This window comes from Lampetra fluviatilis, chromosome 67 (genome assembly GCF_964198595.1).
Source record: "Lampetra fluviatilis chromosome 67, kcLamFluv1.1, whole genome shotgun sequence".
Lineage (NCBI taxonomy): Eukaryota > Metazoa > Chordata > Hyperoartia > Petromyzontiformes > Petromyzontidae > Lampetra > Lampetra fluviatilis.
The window spans coordinates 4,984,259-4,994,258 of NC_136341.1; the positions used below are offsets into that span (position 1 = coordinate 4,984,259).

Here is a 10,000-nt window from a genome sequence, read left to right on the forward strand (position 1 = left end):
CCACCACCACCCGCCACCGCCACCGCCCCCCACCACCGCCACCGCCCACCCCGCCACCGCCCCCCACCACCGCCACCGCCCCCCGCCACCGCCACCGCCACCCGCCACCGCCCCCCACCACCACCACCAACACCGCCACCGCCCCCCGCCACCAGCCACCGCCCCCCACCACCGCCCACCACCCACCCGCCCACCGCCCCCCCACCACCGCCACCACCCACCACCACCCGCCACCGCCCCGCCACCACCCACCACCACCCGCCACCGCCCCCCGCCACCAGCCCCCCACCCACCGCCACCGCCCCCCACCACCGCCCACCCGCCACCGCCCACCGCCCCCCCCCGCCACCCGCCACCCCCCCGCCACCGCCACCGCCCCCGCCACCGCCCCCCACCCGCCACCGCCACCACCGCCACCCGCCACCCACCCCGCCACCCACCGCCACCCACCGCCCCGCCCCCCCACCGCCACCACCCGCCACCGCCCCCCGCCACCGCCACCCGCCCCCCACCACCCGCCACCGCCACCCGCCACCGCCCCCCCCACCACCACCACCACCCGCCACCCGCCCCCCGCCACCGCCACCGCCCCCCCCACCAACCGCCACCAGCCACCCGCCCCCCCACCCCGCCCCCCCACCACCGCCACCACCACCACCACCCGCCACCGGCCCCGCCACCACCACCACCACCCGCCACCGCCCCCCCGCCACCGCCACCGCCCCCCACCACCCGCCACGCCCCCCACCACCGCCACCACCACCCCGCCACCGCCCCCGCCCCCGCCCACCGCCACCCGCCACCCGCCACCGCCCCCCCACCACCGCCACCGCCACCCGCCACCGCCCCCCCACCACCGCCACGCCCGCCACCACCGCCACCGCCACCGCCACCCGCCCCACCCACCACCGCCACCACCACCCGCCACCGCCCCCCACCACCACCACCACCCGCCACCGCCCCCCCGCCACCCGCCACCCGCCCCCCCACGCACCGCCACCGCCACACCGCCACCGCCACCGCCCCCACCACCACCACCACCCGCCACCGCCCCCCGCCACCGCCACCGCCCCCCACCACCGCCACCGCCACCACCGCCGCCACCCGCCACCCACCGCCACCACCACCCCCCCCGTGAGCATCTCTCCTCTGCCGCCCTCTGCGCTCCTCCTGTTCCCACCCCGCACGGCCCCGGGGTCACCGGGCACGCCGGGGGGTCACCGGGCAACGCCGGGGGTCACCGGGCACGCCGGGGGTCACCGGGCACGCAGTGTGTGTGTGGTGTGTGTGCGCGTGTGTGTGTCTGGTTGGGTGTTCGTGTGTGTGTGGGTCTGGATGGGGTGTTTGTGTGTGTGTGTGGTCTGGATGGGTGTTTGTGTGTGTGTGTGTACGTGGCGCGTACCGAGTGTGTGGTTTTCCATGTGTGCGCTGTGTGTGTTTAGTGTGTGTTTAGTGTGATGTGTTTAGTGTGATGTGTTTAGTGTGTGTGTGTGTGTGTTTAGTGTGATGTGTTTAGTGTGTGTGTGTGTGTTTAGTGTGTGTGTGTGTGTGTGTTTAGTGTGATGTGTTAGTGTGTGTGTGTGTTTAGTGTGTGTGTGTGTGTTTAGTGTGATGTGTTTAGTGTGTGTGTGTGTGTGTTTAGTGTGATGTGTTTAGTGTGTGTGTGTGTGTTAGTGTGTGTGTGTACACCAAAGTGCGTGCGTCAAAGGTGGTGTCCCTTGCCTGTCCTGTGGGTGTCAGGCGACGTGTACCACCACCACCACCACACCACCCGCCACCACCACCACCTCGTACACCACCACCACCAGCCACCTACCACCGCCACCACCACCTCGTACCACCACCATCACCACCACCTCGTACACCACCACCGCCACCACCTCGTACACCACCACCACCACCTCGTACACCACCACCACCACCACCACCTTCACCACAATTGCCACCATCAACACCGCCACCCGCGCTGCTAACACCACTATCACTATCACCACTACTGCCTTGACCCGCCACCACCACCGCCACTACCCACCACCACCACCACCGGATTCACCACCACCACCACCACCTTGACCAACACCACCACCGCCAATACCACCACCACCGCCTTTCACCAACACCACCTTCACCAACACCACCTTAACCACCACCACCGCCTTTCACCAATACCACCACCACCACCGACTTCACCACCACCACCACCACCTTCACCATCACCTTCACCACCACCACCACCACCTTTCACCACCACCACCTTTCACCACCACCACCTTTCACCACCACCGACTTCACCACCACCTTCACCACCACCACCACCTTCACCACCACCACCACCGACTTCACCACCACCACCACCACCTTTCACCAGCACCACCACCACCTTCACCACCACCACCACCTTCACCACCACCACCGCCTTCCGCCACCACCACCACCACCTTTCACCACCGACTTCACCAGCACCACCTTTCACCACCACCACCTTCACCACCACCACCACCACCTTCACCACCACCTTTCACCACCACCACCTTCACCACCACCACCACCACCACCGCTCACGGTGCCGTACGCGCGCCGTGCCTTGCCGCCCGCCACGCCGTCATCCCGCGTGTCCCCCCCCCCCCCCCGCCCCCCAGGAGTACAAGCGCAAGCAGATGGAGGAGCAGCTTCAGGCCGAGAAGCTGCACCGGCGCCTGCAGCAGGAGCAGGCCTACCTCAAGCAGCTGCAGCAGGTGCAGGGCGGTGGTGGTGGCGGAGGCGGCGTCGGCAAGGCAACCGGTGCGGCGGCGCCGGCCACCACCGTGGCGGCGGCTGCGGCGGCGGCAGCTGCGGCCCACGCCAATCAGCAGCAGCAGCTGCAGCAGCAGCAGCAGCAGCAGCTGTATCACTACCAGAACCACAACCCCAGCGAGAAGCCAGCGTGGGCCAGAGAGGTGCGTGACATCGCGCGTGTGTGAGAGTGTGGGTGGGTGGGTGGAAGGGTGGGTGAGTGGGTGAGTGGGTGGGTGGGTGAGTGGGTGGGTGGGTGAGTGGGTGGGTGAGTGGGTGGGTGAGTGGGTGGGTGAGTGGGTGGGTGGGTGAGTGGGTGGGTGAGTGGGTGGGTGAGTGGGTGGGTGAGTGGGTGGGTGGGTGAGTGGGTGGGTGAGTGGGTGAGTGGGTGGGTGAGTGGGTGAGTGGGTGGGTGGGTGGGTGTGTGGGTGGGTGGGTGGGTGTGTGAGTGGATGGGTGTGTGAGTGGATGGGTGGGTGGTGGGTGGGTGAGTGGGTGGGTGGGTGGGTGGGTGAGTGGGTGGGTGGGTGGGTGAGTGGGTGGGTGGGTGGGTGAGTGGGTGGGTGAGTGGGTGAGTGGGTGGGTGGGTGGGTGAGTGGGTGGGTGGGTGGGTGAGTGGGTGGGTGGGTGGGTGAGTGGGTGGGTGTGTGAGTGGATGGGTGGGTGGTGGGTGGGTGAGTGGGTGAGTGGGTGGGTGGGTGGGTGAGTGGGTGGGTGGGTGGGTGGGTGAGTGGGTGAGTGGGTGGGTGGGTGGGTGAGTGGGTGGGTGGGTGGGTGAGTGGGTGGGTGGGTGAGTGGGTGGGTGGGTGAGTGGGTGGGTGGGTGGGTGGGTGGGTGGGTGAGTGGGTGGGTGGGTGGGTGAGTGGGTGGGTGGGTGTGTGAGTGGATGGGTGGGTGGTGGGTGGGTGAGTGGGTGGGTGGGTGAGTGGGTGGGTGGGTGAGTGGATGGGTGGGTGGGTGAGTGGGTGTGTGTGTGTGTGGAGTGTCGGGTGGGTGTGTGTGTGGGTGGGTAAGTGTGTGTGCATGGGTTGGTTGTGGTGTTAGTGGTGTGTTTAGCCAGTTGTGGTGTTAGCGGTGTGCGTGTTATTAGCCGGCTGCGGTGTTAGCCGGTCATCTCGGCCAGTCAACTCGCGGCACGTGCTGCCGGCAGCGGCAAGCGAGCCCTCCCGCACCTCAAGGCCCCCGACGTGCACCCAGCCTGGCACGAGCGCGGCGGTGCCGTCGCTCGGTGGCGAACGCTGGTCGTTGTCCACGATAGCGCCGTGCGCGCGCGTGTATCCGTCGCGTGTGTGTCCGTCACGTGTGTCCGTCACGTGTGTCAGTCACGCGTGTGTCCGTCGCGTGTATCCGTCACGCGTGTGTCCGTCGTGTGTGTCCGTCGTGTGTGTTGTCGTGCGTGTGTCCGTCACGTGCGTGTGTGTCCGTCACGTGTGTGTGTGTCCGTCACGTGTGTGTGTGTCCGTCACGTGTGTGTGTCCGTCACGTGTGTGTGTGTCCGTCACGTGCGTGTGTCCGTCACGTGTGTGTGTGTCCGTCACGTGTGTGTGTGTCCGTCACGTGTGTGTGTCCGTCACGTGTGTGTGTGTCCGTCACGTGTGTGTGTGTCCGTCACGTGTGTGTGTCCGTCACGTGTGTGTGTGTCCGTCACGTGTGCGTGTGTCCGTCACGTGTGTGTGTGTCCGTCACGTGTGTGTGTGTCCGTCACGTGCGTGTGTCCGTCACGTGTGTGTGTGTCCGTCACGTGTGCGTGTGTCCGTCACGTGTGTGTGTGTCCGTCACGTGTGTGTGTGTCCGTCACGTGCGTGTGTGTCCGTCACGTGCGTGTGTCCGTCACGTGTGTGTGTGTCCGTCACGTGTGTGTGTGTCCGTCACGTGTATGTGTCGTCACGCGGGTGTGTGCGTCACGCGTGTGTGTGTCCGTCACGTGTATGTGTCGTCACGCGGGTGTGTGCGTCACGCGTGTGTCACGCCAGGGTGTGGGCTGACCCCCTCCACCTCACCCGGCGTGTCTCTTCGTGTCCACGGCGCCGTGTGTCTCTCCCCCCCCCCCCCCCCCGTGCCACACGTCTCTCCGTACTCTTAGCTCGGTAAAGTCACGTAGGTAAAAAAATGAAATAAAATTAATAAAAATAAAATAACAAATTCTTATTTATTTACCCACACGGTGACTTTACCGAAAGAATTAAGAGTGTGAATCCTTGCAGTCACGAAAGCTTCAAATCTAGAATTCGATTTAAGGCTTTCGTGACTGCAGGGATTCATCTTCTTGGTTCTTTCGGTAAAGTCACGTAGAAGGGAAGTAATAAAATAATAAAAATAAAACACAATTCTCACGACGTTTCGGCCACAACGCAAGCAGCCGTCCTCAGGTGAAGAACAGGTCTGTCGATAAGACAGAGACATGTTTTTCACCTGAGGACGGCTGCTTGCGTTGTGGCCGAAACGTCGTGAGAATTGTATTTTATTATGTTTTATTTTTATTATTTTATTACTTCCTTACTACGTGGTGACTTTACCGAAAGAACCAAGAAGATGACTTCAACTCTAGACACTAACGTCTCTCCGTGTTTCTCGCCGGCGGGCGCCAGCGCGCCGCCGACGCGTGCCGCTGGTCCTCCTCCATGGAGCTCCTCCTGCCGGACGGCGCCGCCGGCAAAGCCCCGCCAGCGCCGGCCCCGCTGGCGGCGCGCCACCGCTCGCAGTCGTGCGGAATCCTCGACCGACTCGTCAAGGTGTGACGGTGACGGCCAATCTCGCCGCCCCGCGGTGGAGATGCAGCTCTCATCACTCCTCCCTCCCTCCGCCTCCTTCTCCTGACTTACTTACTTACGCCTTCTTCTTCCTGCTCCGCTCGTGTTTTTTTTCGGGGCCCTCTAGCCCGACGGCTTCCGGCCTTCCTTCTCAACCGGACAGGGCCCGTGGGCATTTTTGGTTATTTTCTCTTGGCTGGCGCCCGTCGCCGCCACCGTCACCGCCACCGCCAACCGTCACCGTCACCGCGCCACTCCCAACTCCCCCTCCTCTCACCGCTTCAGCTGCGGCGGTCGGCTGACGCGGTCGGCTCATGAGTTGCACGCCGCCCGGGACACGCTGTTGAACCCGGGGCCCAACGTTTCTTCCCCCTGGCGCTCGCTCACCGCCATCGGTGAAGCCGCTCACTGCCGCTCAACCGCCATCGGTGAAGCCGATCACCGCCGCTCACCGCTTCTGCAGAAGAGGAAGAAAAAACCCGTCGATGTTTGGCTGTAAAGAAGATTTGGGCAAACCCTCCCCGCTTTCCCGCGCAACGGCAGCTGCTCCCCGCATCTCTCTCCACCACATTTGTATCGGGGTGTTGGTGTTGTTGTTGTTGTTGTTTGGATTTACAGCGGCAGTCACTGGTGACGTCCGTTCTAAATGCGGAGGGGGGAAAAACCGGATGACCCGGAGAAAAATCCACGCGACCACGGGGAGAGCGAGAGAGAGAGACATGCCGACTTGAGGCATCAGGGTTTGGGATCGAACCCACGCCCTCCTGTAGACCAGGCGAGGTAGTCAACATCTCCCAGCCACCGTGATGATGATGATGAGAGAGGGAGACACGCAGACTCCAAATCTACAGCAGGTATCGTAAGGGTCGGGATTGAACCCACGACCTCCTGTAGACCAGGCGAGGTAGTCAACATCTCCCAGCCACCGTGATGATGATGATGATGATGAGAGAGACACGCAAACTCCAAATCTACAGCAGCAGCAGGCGTCGTCAGGGTCTGGATCGGAACCCACGACCTCCTGTACACCAGTTGAGGTCGTCAACATCTCCTAGCCACCGTGATGATGATGAGAGAGAGAGAGACGCCACAAACTCCAAATCTCGTTGCTCACCGCGCCGTTGTTCTCCCACGAGGCGTAGAATTTGAGCCGCGTCATCGGCGGCCTGCCGCACGACACGTTCCACCACGACTTGTGCCGGTGGCCGATATGCCGGTGCCAGCGCCAAACCCTCCCCCAACCCCCCACCTATCCCTACGGAGGGGCGCAAGCTACGGGGAAAAGGACGGGGGGGGGGGGGGGTTTGATGGAAATATGGAAAAAGCGGTGGTAGCACGGATGGTGGTGGTGGTGGTGGTGGGTTGCATTTGCCCGGTCATCTCAGTCGGTCACCACCCCACCCACCCCACCCCGTGGCCTCCTGCACCTAGCCTGGCACAGTAGGGGGCACAGGTGGTGCATCTGCCGGTAGTCATCTCAGTCGGTCAACCTCATGGCACCTGCTGGGTCTGTCGACGGCACCACCTGGGGGGCCTGCCCCGTCCCCCGTGACCTCCGTCCTTCCACGTGACGGCTTCACAAATTTCGTGTGGTTGGTTTTGTTGGTGGTGGCGGTTGTGGCGGTGGTGGTGGCGGTAGTGGCGGTGGTGGTGGTGGTGCTCAGCTCTGCATTGGAGGTTCTTTCCTTCCCGGGAATCAATCTGTGGAGATCTCTCTTCCCTCTCTCGGAGTCCGCTCGGTGCTGGTGGGTCTCTTGAATCGGTGAATCGGTGAATCGCCGGACGAAACCTCCTTCCTCCAGCGTGGCCGACACCCCCCTACACCGGATCGCCACCTGCCCCCTCTGCCTGCCCCCCCCCCCCCCTGCACCACCACCACCACCACCACCCCCCCCATCCACCGCCCTGGTGAACATTGCCCACCGGCCAGACTTGAGGTGGGGAGAGGGCAACTTTTAGAAGAAAGTTTTGGCGCGAGGAGCCAGCCAGGCCGGCGGTGGGTCTGGCAGTGCCGCCCGGCAAAGGCCGAGCTGGCCCCGGCGTAGCCGTTAGCGGGCGGTGCCCGGCTTGCGCACACGCGACCGCCGGCCGCCTCGGCTTTTGTGGCTGAGACGACCTAGGGGGGGGTATCCCCGGCGGGTCCGTGGCGGCACCGGCGCTCGTGCCGCGAGATGAACTAACGGGGGTCTCCTCTCTCCTCGCGCGGAAACCATGGGAACCGGCACGGGCGCAAGCAGGCCGGCGTCGCCGCCGCCGACAAGGAGGAGGAGGAGGAGACGGCGCCACTGCCGCGGTGGCGCCCTCTCGACCCGGCCGCCCCCCCCGGCCGCCCCCCATCATCGGCGGCGGCCCATCCCGCCGCCGCCGCAGCCACCGCACCGGCCGAGCCCCGGCGCGGAAGCCGCCCCCCCCCCCCGCGCCGTCTCCCGACCGCGGGGAGCGGGACCGGCGCGGCTCGTGCCCGCTGGCGGCGCGGCCGCCCCCCCTCCCCGCCGCCGCGGCAGCCGCCAGCCGCTCCGAGTTCCTGAAGATGACGCGCGAGCTGGTGATGGCGCGTCTCGCGAGCAAGGGGCTGGCGCCGGCGGACGAGGGCACGCTGCGGGCGGCGGGCGGCGCCGGCGGCGGCTCCTCCTCGTCCTCCTCCTCCTCCTCTTCGTCGTCGTCGCGGAACCGCGGGAGGCGCCGGGCGGCGCCAGGGCGCCAGCCGGACGTGCCGAGGATCTTCTGTTTCTCTCCCGGCGGCGGCGGCGGCGGGCGGAAGTTGCCGCCGGCGCAGCCGTCGAGCCGTAGCGGGAGCTCGAGCGAGAGCCTGCTGGCGCTCTGCTCGCCATTGTCGCCGCCGCCGCCGGCTGCCCAGAGGCACGGCGCCCTCTTCTCGTCGACCCCCAGCGGGTTCCTGCGCGCCGAGCTGGAGCGGGTGCGGCGCCGGCGCCGGCTCGCCGGCTCGGTCGACGATCTGTCCGGCGGTTGCGGCGGCGGCGGAGGGATGGGTTCGAAGAGCGCCTCCTGCTCGCTGCTGGATCGTGTCGGCAAGGTGAGCGCCGGCGGGAGCGGCGGTAGCGCCACCGACGGGGAGCGTGGCTGGTGGCGGCGCCGGTGGCGCCGGCGGCGGTGTGTGCGGCGCCCGCTGGCGACCGGGCCGAGAGCCGGGATCGGCTTGCCGCACTTAACGGCCATTTTTTTTTATTTTATTTTTTTTACACCGGGTGCCAAGATGACAACCTGGGACGTCGCAAACGACGGAGATTGACGGCAGTGGCGAGATACGTCGATTCTTTACGCGGAGGGGAGAGGGGGGGGGTCTAGAAAAATCCCGGAGGAAAATCCACGGGACCACGGAGAGAGAGACGGAGAGAGAGAGCGGCACACAAACTCCAAATGTGTGCGGCTGCACAGGCATCGGGGTCGAACCCACGGCCTGCTCGCTGCATGCCGGGCGAGGGAGTTAACATCTCCCTTGGGAACCGCATCTCAGTCTGCGTGAGTCTGTGGCTCTCTCTCTGAGTCTGTGGCTCTCTCTCTGAGTCTGTGGCTCTCTCTCTGAGTCTACGACTCACCGTTGTGAGTTTATGGTTCTTCACACGAGTCTGTGGCTCTCTGAGTCTGTGGCTCTCTCTCTGAGTCTGTGGCTCTCTCTCTGGGTCTGTGGCTCTCTGAGTCTGTGGCTCTCTGTGTGAGTCTACGACTCACCGTTGTGAGTTTATGGTTCTTCACACGAGTCTGTGGCTCTCTGAGTCTGTGGCTCTCTCTCTGAGTCTGTGGCTCTCTCTCTGAGTCTGTGGCTCTCTGAGTCTGTGGCTCTCTGTGTGAGTCTACGACTCACCGTTGTGAGTTTATGGTTCTTCACACGAGTCTGTGGCTCTCTGAGTCTGTGGCTCTCTCTCTGAGTCTGTGGCTCTCTCTCTGAGTCTGTGGCTCTCTGAGTCTGTGGCTCTCTGTGTGAGTCTACGACTCACCGTTGTGAGTTTATGGTTCTTCACACGAGTATGTGGCTCTCTGAGTCTGTGGCTCTCTCTCTGAGTCTGTGGCTCTCTCTCTGAGTCTGTGGCTCTCTGTGTGAGTCTACGACTCACCGTTGTGAGTTTATGGTTCTTCACACGAGTCTGTGGCTCTCTGAGTCTGTGGCTCTCTCTCTGAGTCTGTGGCTCTCTCTCTGGGTCTGTGGCTCTCTGAGTCTGTGGCTCTCTGTGTGAGTCTGTGGCTCTCTCTCTGAGTCTGTGGCTCTCTGAGTCTGTGGCTCTCTGTGTGAGTCTACGACTCACCGTTGTGAGTTTATGGTTCTTCACACGAGTCTGTGGCTCTCTGAGTCTGTGGCTCTCTGAGTCTGTGGCTCTCTGAGTCTGTGGCTCTCTCTCTGAGTCTGTGGCTCTCTGAGTCTGTGGCTCTACATGCCGCCCTTTCCTCTGCGCGCGAGCCACCGGGACCCGCTACCGCCTGGCACGCTCCGGAACTCGCCGGCGAGGGAGTCCCGGTGCCCT

At 64.7% G+C, this 10,000-nt stretch overlaps 1 protein-coding gene across 1 annotated transcript in view; it reads left to right on the forward strand.

Moving 5' to 3' along the window:
- Positions 1-10,000, forward strand: part of LOC144952408 (mitogen-activated protein kinase kinase kinase kinase 4-like) — a 172,565-nt gene that overhangs the window by 91,365 nt on the left and 71,200 nt on the right. Inside the window, 1 exon segment of the mRNA XM_078882803.1 lies at positions 2,640-2,936. Coding sequence (XP_078738929.1) covers positions 2,640-2,936 — 297 coding nt within the window.